Here is a 23,150-nt window from a genome sequence, read left to right as displayed (position 1 = left end):
AAAAATCCCACAAAACTGAAAACTTCCTAACTACCATACAATAGGGGACTAACTCATTTTATATATGTTTACATTTATATTATTTATATTTAAATGTGAACCAAACAACTCTTTTTCTCCAAGAGTGGACAGATTATATTCCAAAGCTGCAAAACTGTGGCCTGTCACTTGTTTCTGCATAGAACTAGAAAGTAGCCACGTCATTCATCCATGTAATGTCTGTCCATTGACATTTTGATACAGCAGCTGAGTGGTTACAGCAGCCACTGGACAGGCTAAAACATTTTCTTTCTAAGCTTCACAAAATTAACTGACCATCTTGTGATTCATCCCCTTTGCACCTACGCTTGCTTACAGCATAGATTGCCCAGATTCCCAGATAATATTTCCCAATTGCCAGGAAGATTTACTTCAGCATGTCTAGAAGTGGTGTCACTCAAGTGAGAGCATTTACAGGAAGAATTAATTCATCTCAGAGGGTTCACAAATGGCAACCATCCTAATTCTAGCTTCTCAGTAGGGTGGGGCTATGGAATTAGGTGAGAATGGAACATGGCAATTAGATACAGACAGAGGTTACTCCGAAAAGGCTTTGTAACCAATACTGATAGATCGTTCTTCTAACCCCAATCCTGATTAATCTGGACTTGAATGCACTTGTTTAAAAAAACAAATGAGCTTGAGGACTACAGTTAGCAAGCAATTTTAGAAGTTTTCTAGCTAAAACAGACAATAAACAAAAAAGCAGTATCAACAATATTGTTTGATATAAATCCTTAAAATCAAAATCACAATTAAAGTTAACTCAAAATGCAAAAGGATAAAAGTTGTATGGATTGAGGAAAGCACCTTGCATTCTTTTCCATTTGCACTGACAGGCATCATGGCTGGATCATCTTCACCCCATGCCCTCACAAGGTCTGTGAGCTGTCACACTTGAGGGTGACAATGCTCATTCTCTTTAGGTCTGGTCCACAATAGTATCTGTGTGATGGACAATACACTTCATCTTGTTACAGTCATCAGGCTTCTGCTCCATTTCCTGTAAGACTCTTCTGGAGATTTTTTCCCTCATTTTTTGATTCTAAACTTCAGTGTTTTTATTAGCTTATGTTAAAGTCTGAATTTCATCCAGATATTGAACAAGTTCACAGTTCTTTTAAGACAGATGTGATCAGTTGCCACTGTTTCCTCATCGTAATCAAAGTGGTTACTTTTGTGAATCTATTTGTTTCTGGCTATCAGTAATATCCTGACAAAGCTGTTCATTCTCTTCTTAATTTGCTGTTTTAGTGTTCTGCCTCCTCATTCAAAGAGCCAATTTTTTTTATTAACTTTCTTCTCTTTATCCAAATGCCATCCACATTCTCTAATTCTTTATGATTTTTTGTTCCAATTGGTTTTCAAGCTGGTGAATTTTGTCCCATATAATGAGTATCCTGTCCACCTGCAGACTGCTGAACCATCGCCAGTTCATCTTCCAGTTTCTTTACTTTTGTTCTTAGTTGATTTTCACATTTTGCTTGCCCTTCTCCAGCTTTTTCAATTTCTTCCAAAGCCAGGCCTACTTCTTCTTTTTTTTTTTTTTTGAAAAGAGTTTTAATAACTTTTAGTGAATTTATTGGCTATTTGTGTGTTTTTACATGCATGCAAGCTACACTTTCTGTGGCAGTCGAAAAGCAACTTGTGGAATCAGTTCTGTCCTTCAAACCTGCAGCTGAAACTCATGTTGTCAGGCTTAGTGGCAAATGCCTTTACCTAAAGAATCATCTTGACAGCCATCTTTAAAAAGAAAACTGGGGTTTTGTTTTAATTCATGTTCTAATTTTTTTTAAATTTTTTATTTAACTTTTATTAATTACATTTATTCCTTTTGTATCCCCCCATAAGCCCATCCCTCCTCCCCTCCCAATCCCACCCTCCCCCCCTTTCTGCATGCATGCCTCTCCCCAAGTCCACTGATAAGGGAGGTCCTCCACTCCTTCTTTCTGATCTTTTTTTTTTTTTCTTCTCAATGCAGTTTATTCAGGAACATTGAACAATCTTCTGACCCTGGGTAAAGCCAGCCCACAGCTTAAAATAGCCTCTGGGTAGCCAACCCCATCGTGCCTCGTGGGCAATGCAGATAGGTCCACATACATGGAAGAAAGCCAGATCCTCAGCCTTAGCCAAATGTGGAGTTGTTCGGGACAGAGAGCACTCACCATCAGGAAGGTGGAAGGCGGAAACCAGCTCCATCTTTAAGGCGCGGCATTACGCAGCTCTCTACAGTTCCCCCTTTTTGTTTTAGACGCATCAGGCAAGAGTAGAGGTCTGATCTTTGATATTAGAAATAAATTGGGACTTTGTACCGATGTTCATTTAGGTGTCATCCACTCAAAGAGCATCAGACCCGTCCGATACCTTTTTCTCAGAGGCGGGACCTGGGGCATCAACCCGCATGCAATCAGACATGCTCTTCTCTGGGTCCAAAGCGGCTGACCCTGAGTGCAGTGCTTAGCCTCGCATCCTGAGCATAACATTTTAGCTTTTTATGGTAGCCAACCATGCTTGGGGAGAATGTCCTGCTTCAATGGCTGTAAGGCCTGAATGATCATGGCTGCATTACGCTGTTGTGAGACTCTAATCTTGCATATACACCACAGGCAAACCAAGGAGACCAACACCAGAAGGCCTGCTAATGCTCCCATGCCCATCCATTCCTTCAGATGATTCATGGCTGCAGCAATCCATGATGATAATCCTGTGGCTAGTCCTTCGTCCACTCTGGTAGAATTTACCGGACAATGGCCACTCTCAGCTGCTCCATCGTAGTATCGAATTCTCCAGTCCAATTACCTAAAATATAGCTCGACAATTGTTTAGACAGATTTGCAGCACGGGAAAAATTCTCATATTGTATGCTAGTGACACAAAGTCCAGCATACTTCCATTGACCTTCAGCTGTCACCTTCTTCAACATCTGTGAAACTCTGAATAAATTTACCATGCTTTCTTCATGTTCACCTTTTACTTCACTTATTTCCACCTTTGATGAGGAAATCCATAAATTATCTCCCAATGCTTCTTGAAGTGGCAGGTCAACTGGATCAACTTTGATTAATTCTGTCCAGTTTACTTTAGGTGGCTTCTTAAATTTGCTCACTGTCTTATACCTCCTAAGCCTTGCAAGCAGTGGCAATCGCTTATCTGTAGCAACCACCAACCTGTTCATCCCTGGCCCGGCCTCTCTCTCCTACAGCCTTCCTCACAAACCCAGGCTCCCACCAGCTCTTCCTGAACAAGCCCAATAATGGTAACTTCTAGGTGACACCACTTTGTGTCTTGATATTTTTATATAAATCACAACAGTGAAAACTCTGTTGTGTTTTCAAGTTATCGAGGGCACTGTTTTTACATCTGGGGAGAGAAACAATTTTCTTTTTTATGTCAGGTTTCACAAAATGTATCACAACCTCTGTTGAGAATTTGAGTTTTCTAGTTACCCCTGAAAGAGAGTAACTCTTAACTCCAGAAATCCATCAAGATGAAGCTGTCAATGTGACTTTTGCTTCATATCTTAAGAAACCACTGGCCATTCTCAGTTTCTCCAAGTTACAGGGTATATATATTTCTTACAAGAAAGGAGTGCTATATTTAATGATTAAAAGGAGAGCCTCAAAAAAGGAGTATCCTGCCTATCTCTGCCTAGGCTGTCCAGTATACAACAGTATCACACCACAAATGATCACTATATTGAGCAAAGTCCAATTTTATGTTATTTGACTTTAAGTGTAATCTTCACCATGATCCACTACCAATTCATTGTGTTATGGGATGTATGGAAACACTGATAAGATCCTATCTAATTTCTCTAAAGCCCTAGGATCTGTCAGAGAAACGGCAGGCATGTTAGATGCCTGAGAATATGAATGGTCTTAGGTTTCCATAGGCTGAAAACAATTGTTCCCAGTCTCATTATGCCCAAAAATGCTCACAGATATTTTCTGTGTTCAGTAAGTAGCAAAAAAATTCAATGCCAGAAGAATTAAGAATTTATGCATGTCCCTCGTACAATATCATTACAAAGCAGAAAGTATGTGCAAGCTGCCATTATAAAATGATTAGGTGATAAATGAACATGACTAGGTAGAAACTCTGTTTCCAGATATCTTCCTTTACATTGTGTCTCTGCCTCAGTCAGGCAGAAACAATCACCTCAAGGGAAATCAACCCTTGCAGCTCAGCATGTGGGGGCTGTAAAGGACATGGTCCTATCTGTGTAATAACAAAAATCAACAGCTCCAATCTGTGTAAACACTGGCACTTTGAGCAAGAACTAATCAGGCTGCAGCACTGCTGTTCCCTTTTGGTTTTAAATTGAAAATGGATTTTCTCCACACAATATATTCTACTCTCTGTATCCCCTCCCTCATCTCCTTCCAGATCCTCCCCATCTCCACACATCCAATTTCATTCTTTAGTCTCTCTCTCTCTCTCTCCCTTTCTTCTAGAAAAAAACAGGCAAATAAGCAAACCAAACATAGCAAATAGAAAAACAAAACAAGACAAATAAAATGTGAAGCACATACACACACAGAGACATGTGCACACAGAAAATCCATAAGAACACGAAATTGGAAAACATAATCTGTAGGTAAATGGCTGATATGGCAAACTATGCCCAGACAAAGCATTATGATACAAAAAATAAAAATCCTGAAATACACCATTGAGTTGGCCGTCTACTACTGAGAATGAGGCCTTCTCTACGTGAGACTCTGTTGGTAAAAACTAAACTCACAAAGACAAATATGGTGTGTATTCTCTTACCTTTGGATGTTAGATTTTAAGCCTTCTATAGGCTTGCTACAATCTGTATACCTACAGAAGATAGATACGGAGTAGGTAGCTAAAGGAAAGGGAAGGGTTTCCTGAATGGGGAAAAATAGAATAGATAGTTAAAAAGACAGGGAGGATGGTGGAACCAGGGGTAACTTTTCCTCTCTAAGCAGGTTATTATCAGGCTTCGGGTAAGAATAGAGAGAGTGTGACAGAGAGCAGGAAGGACAGTGTGAGTAACCTGCTTGTGTCCCTGCCAGTATGGGAAGAAAGTGTTTTTCTACATTGAAAAGTGACAGGATGAAAAGTTGATGTGCTAGAGGGGTTACTGATAGGTTATGCAGGAACTAGGGAAGCTAGGTTCTCTGCAAGGCTTGGTGGAGACCCTATGTGATGGAAGCAAAGAGGAAGGACAGGGCCCTGAGGTGCTCTGCTGCAGGGCTTACAGTGAAACCGGAGAAACTGCACTGTAGGACATGGAGGTGAGTGAAAATGGACCATTTTCTTTCCAGGTGGGTGTGGCTACCAGGTTCCCAGGTGGAGTGTGTCTTTATTGGCTTTTGACACAAAGGAATGTGGTTGAGAACGAAAAGAAAATGCAGCAAGGTACGATTGAGTTTCTAGTAAATGGAGGAGGAATAAGAGGGTAGGCCCCTCAACTCTTCTGTTAAGGAGATGTGGATGGTACTAGAGAAACCTAAATGATGGACAAGAGTGACAGTGAGGGTAGCCTACAGGCTTCTAAGCCTGTGTGGACACAGGGTTCTCAGGGGGTATCAACTCACAGTTGACACAAAGAGAAGGAAATCTCTTAGACAGGCCTTGGGGTATGCTGGGAGGGTACACAGGAAGGAGGAAACCTGAGGTGTCTTTTTTTTTTCAAAGCTTGGCCAATTCTCCAGGATCCACACTACTTTTCTATCAGTAATTCAGTCTACAACACTGGATGCTGTGAGCCACATAGATGTTGCCATCCTCAAGACCAAATGTCTTCTGAGAACTTTTCAAAGAGTAGCTGAATGTATTTGTGATTCCAAGCTGACTTCTTTGGAAGGAAAAAGATGCAAGCATAGAAATAGCATATCAGTATTGTCAACAGGAACTCACTGAAATAAAAGAACATTGTCCCCTTGTAACTGAAAGCCCACAAGAGACCTGAAAAAAACATTCTTATGAGTGAACTAACTCACGAGGACAAAGATAGACCTAAGTATCTATCTCCAAGATAAGGCAGAATGCTTGACAAATGATCTGTGCATTCTGAAGTATGACAGGGGCTTAGTAAATACAGCTCTAGACATAATAAACGTCTCTCTCCTCACCCTCTGTCACACAGCCTTATATAGGAACACATCACATGTATACATACATATATATATACATATATGTGTGTGTATGTATTATGCATATACATTTATGTAAGAAGCATTATACATATCCTATACTACATTTAAAGAAAAGAAACAGCTTAACTAGTGAGTACAAATACCATTCTTGATTTCTCAGTACTAGAACCCACTTGATATGGCATAATGCTGTTCACTGTGTCTGAATCCTTCATAGGGTCAGAAAACACTTAACCTTACTGGTTAGAGATACAACCACAAGGTGGCAGTAGATCCCAAATGCTGGGGAGGATGCAGAGAATTCACTTCTTTGTATGTGGGCTCTGTAGGCTTAAAGCACATGCACAGCCTTTTTCTCATTGGTGAGAGCTAGAATTGTTACTGAGAAAGAACAACACCCTGGCAGCTATAGCTGACCTTCCGGCCATCACGGTTAACACTGGATTTCAATTTCATTGATAAGAACAATGAAGACATGTGTTCCTACTTTATTCATGTTTCTGTGGCTGCAGATGGATGGTGAGTTAATATTTTAGGGCCTCAGAATAACCAGTGGGCATTTCTGAGTCATCTAGGGGAATCTATGTTTTATTCAAGTTTTCTCTAGTTGCTGTGGAAAAAGAGAATCCTGGAAAGTGATGACCTGACAACCTTTCTCCTTTCTCTCCATCTTTCTGCACAGGGATGAGCCAAGGAGAGCAGGTGGAGCAGCACCCTTCCATCCTGAGAGTCCAGGAGGGAGCCAGAGCTGTCATCACCTGCACGTACACAGACAGTGCCTCAGACTACTTCCCTTGGTATAAACAAGAACCTGAGAAGGGTCCTCAGTACATCATGGACATTCGTGGAAATGTGGACAGAAAGCAGAACCAAAGGCTCACAGTTTTACTGGATAAGAAAGCCAAACACTTCTCCCTGCACATCACAGACACTCAGCCTGGAGACTCAGCTATGTACTTCTGTGCCGTGAGTACACACTGCTCCACTGGCACCTGCAGCCTGTCCTCAAACCATGGGGCTGTGTCAACATCCTGTGTCACAGGCCTTTCAAGGCAGCATTTGCCAATTGCTAGTTTGCAAGTGCCAAGTATAATGTAGACATTAAAAACACGAAATAAGAAAGTTAGCTTCAACTCCCTCAGACAATTTAGGATAGTTTTCTCTTTCTTTTTTTTTCCCCCTAAATTTCTTTTAAAAATTAAAATATACTCAATTTTCTGAGAAAAAAAAAACATTGATTTCCAAAATGGTTGTACAAGTTTACAATCCCACCAGCAATTGAACAGTGTTTCCTTTTCTTTACTCATCAACATGTGCTGTTGCCCAACATCTTGTTCTCAGTTATTGTGACTGGTGTGAGATGGAATGTCAGAGTCTTCCTGGTTCACATTTACCTCATGACTAAGGCATTTGAGCATTTCTTAAAGAGCTTCTTGGCCACTCGAGATTCCTTTGTTGATAACTCTCCGTTTAGTTCTGTGCCACATTTTTAATTGGGTTATTTTGTTTGTTGGTATTTCATCTCCCGAGTTCATTATTATATAACTGGGCTCAGTTATTCACTCAAAATACACAATGTAATTGAATGCATCAAGAGACAAAAATCCATCTGTCTTCTGTCAACAAGAAACATCTTAGTTTTAAAGTTAGACGCTACTGTAGAGTAAATGGACAAAACTATTCTGGTCAAATGGGAAAAGGAAGTAAGCCGCCATTTCTATCCTAAAATCTGACACATGCACACACACACACACACACACACACACACACACACAAGAAAAAAAAAACACCTCTACTAATACACAAACTCGTGGAGATTAACAGTTCATCGCTAAATGATGAAGGGATCAGGGAGAATCAAGAAACAAATAAAAGAATTTCTTGAACTAAATTAAAGTGAAAACACAGTACAACAAAGCCTTTTGAGACACCTTGAAAGCAGTCCTATGAGGTAAATTTATACCCCTAATTACCTACATTAAAATTTTTAAGCACAAGTAAATTGCTTACTGATAGAACTCAAAAAGATGGTAAGCACAAGCAAAATCTAAAAACAATTGATGGCAAGAAATAGCAAAAAAAGGACCAGAAATCACTGAAATAGAAACAAAGCAAACAATGTTTTTTAAAAAAAATCAATGAATCTAAAAGATGGTTCTCTGAGATCTTTGGCTTAATTAGCAAAGGAAATAAAGAGATAACCTAAATTATCAAGATCAGAAATGAACAGGAAAACATTACAACAGACACCAAAGAAATTCACAGTAGTTTAAGGAAATATTTTTTAAAATGTATACTCTGTTAAGCTGGAAAACATAAAAGAAATGCATGAATTTCTAGATTATCCAAACCAGCAAAATTAACTAAGAAAAAACAAATCCAAACAGACCCAAAGAGGAATGAAGAATTTGAAATAGTAATGAAAAACCTTCAAGATTAGAAACAAGTCCAGGACCAGATATACTGATAGCAGAATTTCATCACACATTTAAAGATCTAAAGCTAGTTTTTCTTAAACAAATTAAAGAAAATAGAAAGAGAAGGAGTACTCCCAAACTTTTCTGATGCCACTATCATTCTAATGCCCAAACCAGGTATGGACACAACAACAAAATGTAAAATTATAATACAATATCCCTGGTGAACACTGACTCAAAAACTCAATAAAACAATTGTAAACAGAATACAGGTACGTATAAAAAAGATTATATACCACAAGCACATTGCTTTTATCTCTGAAATGCAGGGAAGTTTTTATATACAGAAGTCAATTCAACACACAAATAGACTAAAAGACAAAAATTCCATGATTGTCTCAAGAGATGCAGAAAAATGCCTTTGACCAAATCCAACATGACTTCATGATAAAAGTCATAGAGAATGTAGGGCTAGAAGGAGCATACTTCAACATAATAAAAGCTTTATAGGAGAAACCCACAGCCAACACCTCAAATTAGCAGCTTTTGACCTATGGACTCTTGACCTCTCGGTCTTGCCTAAGACGAAGAAAACACAGAGATTTGCATTATGATGCATAACAGTAGCAAAATTACAGTTTATGAAGCTATAATTTTGATTTTATGATGGGGGTAGTTCACCACAACATGAGGATTTGTGTTAAAGGGTCACTGTATTAGAAAAGTTGAGAACTACTGTCCTAAATGAAGAGAACCTTGAACTAATCCCACTGATGTCAGAAATGTCAAGGATGTCTACTAGCCCTATTCTTTTTTTTCAATATTGTGCTTAAAGTACTAGTTGAAGCAATAAGTCAAATGAAGGAAATTAAAGAGATACAAATATGGAAAGAAGAAGTCAAACTATATTTGCCAAGGACAGGATACTATATATTAGATATCACAAAATTCTACCAGAAAACTTAAAGAAATTATAAAAAAAATCCAACATCAATTTGCACAAATCAATAGATTTTTATAAGCCACCCTCAAACATGCAAAAAAAGTCATGGCCATACTCCAATTCACAATAACTTTAAAGAAATAAAGTATCTGTGAATAAACCTAACTGAGAAAGTGAATGAACTCTACAAAGGAAATTTTAAACCTCTGAAAAGGAGATAGGAAAAAAAATCATTAGAAAGTGGAAAGACACCCATGCTTCTGGATTGGTAAAACTGACATTGTCTCAGGAAGGGAGGGGCGTGCATGAAGAAGGGGGAGGGGAGGAGGGAGGGGCTTATGGGGAATACAAACTGAATAAAGTATAATTAATAAAATTAAATTAAATTAAGAAAAACGAGTAAAATAATTATACACTTTTGAAAAAGTAGAAAAAATTGCTTTGATGTTAAAAAATATTTAAAGAAAACAGAAAAAAATTTTAAAATTAAATAAATGAATAAATAATTTTAAGAAAAAAAATGACATTGTTATAGTGACTATTATATCAAAACCTATTTAGACATTCAAGGTTTCCCCAGTCAGTATTCTCATCTCATTCTGTAGAGAAAGGTAAAAAACTATCCTCAAATTCATATAGAATCATAAAAGAACTGATTCAAAACAAGCATGAGGAAAAAGAAAAATGCTGGTGGACATTACAATTTCAGATCTTAAGATATATTAGAGAGCAATAGTAACAAAAACAGTATGGTAGTGTCATAAAAACAGATATGTAGACCAATGGAACAAAACTGAAGTCCTTCCTGAGAATATGTAACTTCAGCCACTTGATGTTTGATGAAGATGCCAAAAACACTTGATGCAGAGGAGGAGACATCTTCAACAAATGGTGCTGGTAAAATTGGATGTCTACATGCAGAAGAATGAAAGTAGACCTGTATGAAACCACCTAGCACAAAAAAAAAGTTCTAAATTGATCAAAGACATAAATGGCAAAGCAAAATATTGAAAATGCTAGAAGAAAATATAGCCAGTACCTACATGATGTAGGGGAAAGGACTTTCTGATATGATGCCAGTTGTCCAAGAATTAAAGCCTACAACTGAAAAGTAGGAATTTGTGAAACTAAAAAGCTTCTGCACAGTTAAGAAACAACCAACAGGGTAAAGAGGCACCACATAAAATGGGAATGAATCTTTGCCAGATATACATTTAACAGGCTGTATATCCAGAATATACAAAGGAACCTCCCCAAAAGACATATTTGAAAAATGGACCTGGAACCTGAATAGGGACTTCTCAAAAGAAACAACAAAAATATTACTAAAACTATCCAGAAAAAAGACTGTTAATCGCCCCTAGAAATCACAGCAAGACAAATCAAAACAATTTTGAGATTTCAACAAATATCCATGGAAACACTGAAAACAAGTGCTGGAGTGGATACTGGAAAAAGGCAATCCTTGTTCACTGTGGATGGGATTGCAAATTGGTGCATCCACCATTAAAATCAGTGTGGATGATTATCAAAAGGCTGAAAATTAATATCTCATATGACCCAGCCACACTACGCTTCAGCTTGTGCCAAAGGACTTCATGTACCACTCCACATACACTCATACACTTATTCTGTCATGTTCACTGTTGCTTTATTCACAATAGGCAGAAAATGAAAACAATCTAAATATACAACACACGAATGATAATGATCATGTGGTACAAAAATACTATGGGACACTCTGTAAAGAAAAAATGAAATCAGGAACTTTGTAGGTAAATAGAAGAAAAAAAAAAGATTATATTGACTAAGGAAATTCAGACCCAGAAAGGCAAACTGTCTGAAAATACCAGAAGGAATGATATTATTAACTACTTGCCTAAAAAAATCACCCCTGTAATATATATATATATGATTCTATATATATTCACACATGTTTATATACTTAATATATAATTATGATGTCCATATATTATATAATTATATATTATAAATATATAAAATGTATTATATATACATAAACATGCATATACATGGTTTTAATAATTGTTTCCACATAGTTTGATGGTGCCTCCTTCAAGAGCCAAACACCACCTAAGGAAAACTCCAATGCCATACATAAGAACCCTGTTTTAAGTTGGTGCCCAGGGATTTTCAAGGGACTCCTAAAACATACAGCCCATTGCTGTTGACCTTGGTTACCCCCAAAGGTAGTGAGTGCCTATTGCTGAAGAGACCAGTCACTTCAGACACAGGTTCCAGAAACCACTAAGCTAAAACTGACCTGAATGCCCTCTCCAGAGGACTATTTTTCTTGGTACAAGAAAGTTCCATTCAAGATTCCAGAGGAGAAAGGCAACCAAGAGTCCTACTCAGCTATGATGCCTATGAGCCATATCAGCAATCAATATGGCACAGTGATCCTACAACTGCAGTAATGGCACACACATTAGCAGGATCCAAAAGCTCTCTAATTGGACTGAAGACCCACTCCACCATAAGGAAGCCGCATCTGGCACTAGAAACTTATTCAGTGCAAGTGAAGTCGTGGTTAGTAGTGGAGAATCTATGACCACTGTTTTATGAAACCAGCATAATTACTAACAGTAATCTATAAACAATTGTCCTATATCCACTAAGAGTTGTGGCCTTCACCCCATAGATAGAAACCACTAAAGAATACCACCACCATTGAAAATGAAGAGTTGAGGAGCCCAGTCCCAATGGATACATCTAAAAACACCTCTGCACCTGAGCCTCAGGGAACATTGCAGAGGAGGAAATAGAATGACTGTGAAAATGACAATCAGGAGTTTGCTGAAAATTGTGTCCTACTAATATCAGAAGTTAAACATGTAACATCTCATCAACATGGCCATTGAAATGTGAGCTGAAAAAGAGTGACACTAAGGAACATGCCAAAGTCAACACGGAATAGCACATGAAGACTGAACCCAACACAAAGAGGCAGAGGTAACTGAGGAAAGCTGAGAATGAGAGAGATGGTCTTACCCAAGGAAGACCACACTACTTGGTTGTCCAGTGCCAAATGGTCACTGAAAGGGTTAGGCTAACTTTGTAACCTATATGTCTTCTAAAGCCTATAGTTTTGAGTTTTAGGTCCAGGTTAAGCTAAAGCCTCTTAGTACCTTTCCAGAGAGTGAAGAAATGTGACCCTATCCGTGAGGACAGATATAAAAAAAAGGGCAAGCAAACAATGGTCCTTCACTCACCAAAAGAAGGACCAGACCCTTGTCCTTGAGATAGCGTTTCTTAGCAACGAACCTAGACTTCTTCTGATTAGCTTTTGACCTCCAGCCAAGAGCCCGCAGCCCTAATTTTCAAGGATGAGCTAACCACCCCCACCTTCAATTGCAGCTGCATCCATACTTGGCAGGACTGGCCAAGCTTGAACACCTAAGACTAACCAATTATCTTACTTTATAGCTTCCTCATCCAATCCTAAATTGCCAAAAATAGAACTTCAAATCTCCCGCAATTTTTCTTTTAAAAACCTAAAGGCCTTTGTCTCCCGGTGCCACTCTTTGCTGACCAGCAGGGGTGACCCCGTTGTACAATGGTTAATAAACCTCTTGCTTTTGCAACGAGTCTTGGTCTGGGGGAGTTTCTGGGAAGGGCGCGATTGAACTCCTGAGCTGTGAGACCCCAGGTCTTACAGTCACCTCTGAAAACATACATACACACACGTAACATTAGATGGACCAAACATATATTGTATTTAGGAATAGCTCCTTATATGCATTGTTGGTAAAATGTTCTTTTAAAACGTATATGCCTTACCCTTGTTAATTCAAATGCTGATTTCCCCACCCCCAACTCTCTGGTTTCAATCTGGATATCGCATTGTGATACTCATTATAAGCATCCTGTCTCAACTCTTGTGTAAACAGGACAAAATAAAGCAACTAGATACAATGTTGTGCAATGGGAGGAGCCAGAGGATAGGAAAGAGGGGAGGAGCTAGAGAGCAGGAAAGGAGTGGGAGGAGCAGGGGAGAGTGAGGAGAGCAGAGCTGGAGGAGAGATCTTGGAGGATGTTGAACATAAACCAGAACTAAGATTTCACAAAAAGCAAGTATAATGTGGGAAATCTAAATGTTAGGAAACTGAGGGCTTGGAGGTTTAGGAGGGAGTAAATATTGCCCAGCATTGTGTTCTAGGTTAACTAAAAACCCAGTCTCTGTGTGGTGATTTGGTTATACAGCTGCTGAGGATTAACAGCAGCATTACTAGAAGATAAACCAATAGTAAATATTAATCACCGCTTACAACAATGCATGCAACAACAATTAGTTTTTTAAAAAAAGAAAAAAAAGAGGCTGTAGATTTGAAGGAGAGTGGAAAGAGTAGGCACATGGGAGTGTTTGGAGGGAAGAATGGAAAGGGAGACCTATTGTGATTACATAATAATCTCAAAACACCAATAAGCAAACAAACCAAATTCGGAACTAGAAAGACCAGGATGGTAGCTCAAGCTGCAATTTTTTTTTCCTATTCCCCTGGGGTTCTGTGTACCCGTGCCCTAAAAGAGCAAGTCCATTCTGAATGGTCCATTCCCCACACACAACTGATAATGCCATGAGAGAGAAACATGGCTTACTTCTTAAATCCATTTCTCTATTAAAGCAGAGAGGTTGTAATGTTCATGGGCATTACCTGGTATACTTCACTGTGATGTTGAAAGAAGTTGAAAATGTAAGTGATGTGTAACAAAGATTTTGTTATTTAGTTCTGTTTTAGGATATAAAATGACCCATAAGGACAATTAAAACAATGGCCACAAATGATGTTTAAACAATCATATGCAAACAATTGTAAAAATGGTAACAAGAAACTGGAAGAATGTGTATTGTTATTGCATTGAATCCCAGAATGTTCTTAGTAGTAGCAAGGAAAGAGATTTATATTTTAAATACATGGAGCTTAATCTGAACACTGGGAGAAGCTCAGTGTGAGTGAAGACAGAAAGTGAAGTCTGTTATGTAAACTTAGCTCAGAGAGCAAGTCAGTTTATGCTAGCAGGAAATGTTCTAAGGGAGAAGCAGAACTATTTAAATTTTTTTTTTAATTTTAAAGTTTGTTCATTATATATCCCGATTGAAGCCTCATCCCTTAACTCCTCAGTCCCACCCTTTCTTCCTCTTATCTCCTATTCCCTTCCTCTAGTCCACTGAAAGGGAGTGTTCTCTTCCTCTGCCTTCTGCCCATAGCTTATCAAGTCTCATCAGGAGTGCCTAGATCCTCTTCCTCTGTTGTCTCCCAAGGCTGCGTCACCAGGGCCAAGTGATCAAAAAGAAGGCAACTGAGTTCATGGCAGAGGCAACCCCTGCTCTCCTTACTCAGGAACCCACATGCAGACTGAGCTGCCAATCTGAACAGGGAGTCAAGATCCTCTCCATGCATGGTCCTTGGTTGGTGCATCATTCTCTGCAGGTCTCCCCTGGGCTCAGGTTTTTTAGCCTTTTTGGTCTCCTTGTGGGGCTCCTGCCCTCTCCATGTGCTTCTATCCATTTCCCCACGCTCTGCCCAAATTACCTCAATATCTAGCTATATCACTCCTGGACATATGCCCAAAAGATGCCCCACCATTCATCAAGGACCTTTGCTCAACTATGTTCGTAGCAGCTGTATTTGTAATGCACAGAATCTGGAAGCAACCAGATGTCCCACAAAGGATGAATGGATTCGGAAATTGTGGCATATTTACACAGTGAAATACTACTCGGCTATTAAAAACAAGGAAATCATGAAGCAGAACGATTTTCAAAAATTCAGGTCACTCCATAGAGTTCAATAACTTATGTGTTTCTTCACTTTTCCTGAAATTTAGAAATATTGACTATTTTTTTTGGGGGGGGAGTGTGTGATTTCTTTTCTGAAAAAACATTAATAAGAATTTTCTTAAAATTGTCATTCTCTTAGAACAGAGAAAACATGACTGTTGACCTACCAGAGATCCCTCAACCCAAACTAATTGTTCCTTCTTTCCAGTGTCTTCCAGCAAATTTTGCTACATTTAACTTAGGTTACTCTCTGGCCACCAGAGGGCGCAGCATCCTAACGCTATAGCATTTCCTGTGAGAACTTAAGTTTAGACTGTTTCTCAGTGTTTTCACAAATTGAGAACATTGAGGAGATGGCACTAAAGTTGAACTCTTCTCCGGGCTTCGTGACTGTGGTACTTCTCATGCTCAGTAAGTAAAGTGACCTTAAACCTTTTCCTTTTTTATATCAGAAAAAAAAAAAAAAAATCTGGAGCCCTGAATATATCCATATATCTGTTTTGTTTTTCTTTTTGTTTTTTTCCCAGCAAGGACCCACGGAGACTCAGTGACTCAGACAGAAGGTCAAATGGTCCTCTCAGAAGACGAATTTCTTACTATACACTGCAACTATTCAGCCTCAGGTTACCCAGCCCTGTTCTGGTATGTGCAGTATCCTGGAGAAGGCCCCCAGCTCCTCCTGAAAGTCATCACAGCTGGTGAGAAGGGAAGCAGCAGAGGGTTTGAAGCCACATATGATAGAGGAACCACCTCCTTCCACTTGCAGAAAGCCTCGGTGCAGGAGTCAGACTCGGCTGTGTACTACTGTGCTCTGGGTGACACAGTGGCAGACACTGCAGGGGGAGCTGAGCACAAACTCAGCAGCTGAATGCTGGGCTCCTGCCTCTCCAATCGCTTTGTTTCTTCATTGTGTTGTGTGCCTCTATGTTTCTCTAATTGGCACAAACATCACACAAATATCTACAGCAGAAGAGCAAGAAGTAGGCTCTTCCATATTCAAGTCTAGACTGGAACTGACCCAAAATCTGATGCAAGAGCATGTGCCTCATGCCTCACAGCAAAGCTGTGGGTAAGGAAGCTTGTCCTCCATGTGTTCTTCCACAGCTCTTTGGTAGAACTATCTGTATTTTATTTGTGCCAGGAAAAGAGGCTTCTAAATAATTTCTTCTGAAACTATGGAGGGAGAAGTGACAGGAGAGTCCAGTGTCCTCAGTCCTGGGATTCCTATTGAGAAGGAAGGAAAAGAAGAAAGGAGGACAGAGCCAGGCCTGTAGCACAAGCACGCAGAACAAAGGGGCTTGCAGGGCATAAAAATAGCACTTTTCTGTTGTTAATAGGATCAGGCTGAGGCTCAAACACAAGAGGAGAAGCAAAGTTGGAACAGGAGAACATAGGTGGAATGGAAGTTGAACTCTGTGCAGCAAAGGGGGCAGCTGGTTCTCTGGCTTGCCTCAGAAGAGTTTCAGTGCTTGGGGGAGGGCAAACATATTTTCAGACCTTGAAAAAACAATGCTCAATTTCATATGGAAAAACAAAATCCCCAGAATTGATAAAACAATCCTGTACAATAAAAGATCTTCTGGAGGTTATCTCCATCCCTGATCTCAAGCTGTACTAGAGAGCAACAGTAATTAAAACAGTATGGTACTGGCATAGAAACAGACTGGTGGATCAATGGTATAAAATTGTAGACCCAGAAATAAACCCGCATACCTACAGAAACTTAATTTTGCCAAAAAAAAAAAAAAAAAAAAACATACAATGGAAAAAAAACAGCATCTTCAACAAATGGTGCTGTTCTACATGTAGAAAATGCAAATAGACCCATATTTATCACCCTGCACAAAACTAAACTCCAACTGGGTCAAAGACTGTAACATAAAAACAATTACACTAAATTTGTTAGAAGAAAAAGTGAGGAAGAGTCTTGACCTCATTGGCACAGGAGACAACTTCCTGAACAAAATAACAACAGCACAGGCTCTAAGATCAACAATCAATAAATGGGACCTCATAAAACTGAAATGCTTCTATAAGGCAAAGGACACTGTCATCAGAACAAAATGACAACCTACAGACTGGGAAAAGATCTTCACCCACCTTACATCTGAAAGAGGTCTAATCCCAGCAAAGGGGGCAGCTGGTTCAGGACTGATTATTTGCTGATGGTAACCAATTAGGGGATCCATACAGTGGAGGTTTGTTTCTTACTCTCAGCACTTCTTACTTGCCTGGAGTTGTTTGTTTATGGTTGGGGCTTCGTGAGAATTCCCCTTTCCATGTTAGCTAGTCTATTGGTGTTGCACTTCTTCAGGTCTTTTTTAGGTTCAGAAAACAAGTGAGGTGCCCAGTCATCATCAATACATTTCCAACTTAACTCCTTTGCTTAAGTCTCAGGAAACAGCACGGAAGACGAAGTGTAAGGACTGAAGACACCAGAGGACCAGGAAAGTTGATATGAAATTGTGTCTCCTACAAATGATCATAAAACTTCACTCCAGTGATATGATTTTAAAAGTATTTGGTTAAAGGTTACTATTATGGCAGGTGGGCTGATTAAAACTATCTTCTTTCTCTCTCTCTCTCTCTCTCTCTCTCTCTCTCTCTCTCTCTCTCTCTGCTGTGAATATTAGGCTCTTTCCACACTCACTAGTCATCTGAATGTGCAGGACTAATTTCACAGGAGTTTGTATTATTGTAGTAAATCATAGGTTTATACACGTGTGTCAACAAAAGTGATAAGCAATGTCCATAAGTGAATACATATTCTAACCTTCATGAACAGGCCAGGCAGACCACTCTTGAGAGCCTTAACTCTTTCAGTTCAATATTTCCAGTGTATCTTTCTGCTCACATCGCAAGACCTTTACTGCCAGGGCCCCAGTCCACTGGGTTGGTCTCAGGATAGGAGAGCCAGACACCACACAAGCCCATCACCTTCCACCCAGGAACTCTGTCTTCAAAGTCTCAGTCCCTGTGGTCTTCCTCAGTAAGAGTGAGCAAGCTCCTATGTGATTCCACTCCTATGTGATTCCTATGTGATTTCTCAACTCTCCAATTCATCACCTTGTAGCTTCAACTCAGGATACAGCATTCAGTGAGCTAAAATCTTATATCAAAGACACAACCATTACCCTAATTCTAGATGGAAGATCTCATAGGCAAAACACAATAATAATAAAACCCAGCACAGTATGCTGCCTCCCCAAATCACCAACTTGTCCTAGTCATCCCCAGTGAGAGGAATTTATGTGAAACTGGAGACACTGAATCAAAAAATAACAGTGAAGATGACAGAGGAATCTACAAATTCCTGAAAACACACTGAAAAAATTCATGGTGGACATAAACGAAATCTTGATTGATTCAAGAAAACACAAATAAGTGGCTGAATGAAATACTGTGGACTAGCCAGGATTTGAACTCAATAAATAATAAGAAACATCAAGAGGCAGGGCAAGATGGCGGCACCGGAAGGACTCTCATTCTGACCAGCAGCACAGCAGGATCAGCATAGTGACCAGCAATCAGAACTCACGGCCATAAAACACTGTGATTGTGTTTCCCAGGTGAGAGGATACCCCACGTTGGGGGATTCAATCAGCTTTTAACTCACCCTGCTAAACCTCGGAAGAGATCCCGGTTCCGCCTGACACTTGGCTTCCTGCTGCCAGCACCAGCCCCAGCCCAGAGCCACAAGCCAGTGTCTCTGGTCACGGTCCCAGACTGAACCGTGTGCACCACACTATTAGAGACTGGAATTTTCCGTCGAGAGATAACCTCACAGTGCAGGAAACGATTGGGATCAACCTTAGGTCACACAGACTTCCCCCGGAAAAGACTCAGGTTCCAAGGGCGCCCCAGGTGCCAGCCCGGAGCCAGAGCCTGGGACCCAGGCTCCTGCACAGAGCCTTGCCTGTGCGCCTGATTCGCCACCTGAGATAGAACTGTGGGCACCAGGGCACCAGTGAATGAGTTTCACTGTCCAGTGCAAACAAACAGGGAGGGAAACAGCTGGTCTGATCTCAGAGCACTCAGCCGACACCCCCAGCCTGAAAAGGTCCCCAGAAAATTACCCAGCTTAGGGAAACACCCTGGCTCCCAAAGGCCAGAAAGGCAGACACAGGCAGTTTCTGCACACCAGACAGCTGGCAGAGACTGAGCCACCATCACTCAGCTGTGGTCCAGACACAGGCAGTTTCTGCGGCCAGCCAGCGGGCGAAGACTGAGCAGTGCGTACCAGGGCAAAAAGACTGGGAGTCCCTGTCTCCAAAGAATCCACAGTAAAGGAAGGAAACTGTACTGACTTAAATCACCCAATCCTTCCCTGGAAAAAGCCTAGCAGACCAGCGGGGCCGAGCCACCATCACTCAGCTGTGCTCCAGACACAGGCACAAACAGTTGCTGTGTACCAGATGTCCAACTGAATCACAGCAGCTGATCATTAAATTTACAGCAAGAAACCCAGAAACAGGGCAGCTGTCCTCAGGACTTCCCTGGGTGAGAGGAGAACCCTCTCGACTAACAAAGACCACAGTTACCACTCAGGTCTCTATCCCTGAGGTGAGCAGCAGCAACTCTTGAAAAAACGCCAGCCATCCAGGGACTATACCCAAAAAGCTGAGAAGACATCCTTCAGGAAAAACCAGCTTTCTGCAAAGGGGATTCTCTCTACCACAGGGTCCCCAGGAACCACCAGAAAATAACCCCAAACACCTAAGATAGCACAATGGGTAGAGGACAGTGTAAAAGCTCAAGCAAAAAAAGACAGAGCAATATGGCATCTACAGAACCCAGTTACCCAGGGGCAAGTAGCCCTGGACACCCCAGCATAACTGAAATCCAAGAAGATGACCTAACAACTATGTTCAAGAAGATGATAACACAGGAAACAAATAAGATACGTAAAGACATAGAGGAAGATAAACTCAAACAGAATATTGCCATCAGTAAAGAAATAGAGGAAGCTGAAGCCAAACAGTTTATGGCCTTTAGAAAGGAAATGCTTAAATCACTGAATGAAATAAAAGAAACAGAATTGAAGGAACTAAAAGAAAAACAGGAAAGTACAATCAGACAGGTGAAGGAAGTAAACAAAACAACTCAAGACCTGAAGATAGAATTGGAAAATTAAGAAAACACAAATGGAGGAAATAATGGAGAGGAAGAACCTAGGGAAGAAAACAGGAACTACAGAGGTAAGCATAAACAACAGACTACAAGAGATGGAAGAAAGAATCTCAGGTGTAGAAGATACAATGGAAGAAATCAATGTATCTGTCAAAGAAAACGTTAAATCCAAAAAATTCCTGACACTTACTGTCCAAGAAATCCAAGACAATATGAAAAGACAAAACCTAAGAATAATAGGTATAGAGGAAAAAGAAGATTTCCTTCTCCAAGGCCCAGAAAATATTTTCAACAAAATCATTGAAGAAAATTTCCCCAAGTTAAAGGAGAGGCCAATAAGAATACATGAAGCCTACAGAACACCCAACAAATTTGACCAGAAAAGAAAATCCTCCCACCACATAATAATCAAAACAGTAAGTATACAGAAAAAAGAAAAAATACTAAAAGCTGCAAGGGAAAAAGGCCAAGTAACATATAAGAGCAAACCCATTAGAATCACACCTGACTTTTCAACAGAGACTATGAAAGCCAGAAGGGCCTGGACAGATATCATGCAGACCCTAAGAGAACACAAATGTCAGCCCAGGCTACTATACCCTGCAGAGCTATCAGTCCTCATAGATGGAGAAAACAAGATATTCAATGGCAAAAACAAATTTCAACAATACCTACACACAAATCCAGCATTACAGAAGACACTGGAAGGGAAAATACAACCCCAAAAAATTACCTCCTTTCAAGAAAACACAGAAAATAATTAACCTTACTACAGTAAAACAAAAAGCAACCAAGCACACAACCTGATGACCACAGCCAACATCAAAATCAAAGGATCTAACAGCCACTGATCATTAACCTCTCTCAACATCAATGGACTCAACTCTCCAATAAAGAGACAGAGATTAACAGAATGGATACATAAACAAACCCAGCAATCTGTTGCATACAAGAAAAACACCTAACATGAGAATTTTTCCTGTGCTGCAAATCTGTCTAAATAATTGTCTAGCTATATTTTAGGTAACTGGACTGGAGAATTCGATACTATGATGGAGCAGCTGAGAGTGGCCATTGTCATGGTAAATTCTACCAGAGTGGACGCAGGACTAGCCACAGGATTATCATCATGGATTGCTGCAGCCGTGAATCATCTGAAGGAATGGGTGGGCATGGGAGTGTTAGCAGGCCTTCTGGTGTTGGTCTCCTTGGTTTGCCTATGGTGTATATGCAAGATTAGAGTCTCACAACAGCGTAATGCACACATGACCATTCAGGCCTTTACAGCCATTGAAGCAGGACATTCTCTCCAAGCATGGTTGGCTACCATAAAAAGCTAAAATGTTACCCTCAGGATGCGAGTCTAAGCACTGCACTCAGGGTTAGCTGCTTTCGACCCAGAGAAGAGCATGTCTGATTGCATGCGGGTTGATGCCCCAGGTCCTGCCTCTGAGAAAAAGGTATCGGACGGGTCTAATGCTCTTTGGGTGGATGACATCTAAATGAACATCCCAATTTATTTCTAATATCAAAGATCAGACCTCTACTCTTACCTGATGTGTCTAAAACAAAAAGGGGGAACTGTAGAGAGCTGCGTAATGCCGCGCCTTAAAGATGGAGCTGGTTTCTGCCTTCCACCTTCCCGATGGTGAGTGCTCTCTGTCACGAACAACTCCACATTTGGCTATGGGGGAGGATCTGGCTTGCTTCCATGTATGTGGACCTATCTGCATTTCCCACGTGGCATGCTGGGGTTGGCTACCCAGAGGCTATTTAAGCTGTGGGCTGGCTTTCCCCAGGGTCAGATGATTGTTCAAGGTTCCTGAATAAACTGCATTGAAAAAAAAAGAAACACACCTAAGTCACAAATATAGACATTACCTGAGGGTAAAGGGTTGGAAGATGACTTTCCAAGCAAACGGACCCAAGAAGCAAAGAGTAGCGATTCTAATATCTGATAAAATATACTTTCAACCAAAATGAATTAAAAAAGATGGGGAAGGACACTTCATACTCATCAAAGGAAAATTCCACGAGAAAGACATCACAATCCTGAACATCTATGCCCCGAATACAAGAGCACCCACATTTATTAAAGAAACATTGAAAACATTTAAACCACATATAGATAGATCCCCACATAATAATAGTGGGAGACTTCAATACCCCATTCTCAACAAAGGACAGGTCAACAAAACAGAAATTAAACAAAGAAACAATGTCTCTGACAGAGGTCATGAATCAAATGGACCTAACAGACATTTACAGAATTTTACACCCAAACACGAAAGAATTTACGTTCTTCTCAGCACCTCATGGAACCTTCCCTAAAATAGAACATATAGATGTCACAAAGCAAGCCTCAACAGATACAAGAAGATTGAAATAATCCCTTGTATCTTGTCTGATCATCATGGAATAAAGCTGGACCTCAATAATAACAGAAATAGCAAAAAGCCTACACACACATGGAAACTGAACAACTTTTTACTAAATGACAGCTGGGTCAGGGAAGAAATAAAGAAAGAAATTAAAGTCTTTCTAAAAATCAATGAAAATGAAGATACAACATACCCAAACTTGTGGGACACAATGAAAGCAGTGCTAAGAGGAAAGTTCATAGCACTAATTGCCTTCAAGAAGAAATTCAAGACAGCTCATTCAAGCAACTTAATAGCTCACTTAAAAAC

The 23,150-nt window shown here is 40.1% G+C and overlaps 2 gene segments (V, D, J or C); both read left to right on the top strand.

Moving 5' to 3' along the window:
• The first annotated feature begins 6,661 nt into the window (after positions 1-6,661).
• Positions 6,662-7,265, top strand: LOC132656343 (T cell receptor alpha variable 13-1-like). The segment is given in 2 exon segments: positions 6,662-6,686; positions 6,850-7,265. Coding segments are annotated over 2 exon segments (441 nt in total).
• Positions 7,266-15,683: 8,418 nt separating this feature from the next.
• Positions 15,684-16,198, top strand: LOC110544954 (T cell receptor alpha variable 9-2-like). The segment is given in 2 exon segments: positions 15,684-15,741; positions 15,858-16,198. Coding segments are annotated over 2 exon segments (399 nt in total).
• Positions 16,199-23,150: the final 6,952 nt, after the last annotated feature.

Source organism: Meriones unguiculatus, chromosome 9, assembly GCF_030254825.1.
Source record: "Meriones unguiculatus strain TT.TT164.6M chromosome 9, Bangor_MerUng_6.1, whole genome shotgun sequence".
Lineage (NCBI taxonomy): Eukaryota > Metazoa > Chordata > Mammalia > Rodentia > Muridae > Meriones > Meriones unguiculatus.
The sequence above is the reverse complement of the archived record's forward strand: the minus strand, read 5'-3'. Positions and strand labels throughout refer to the sequence as shown.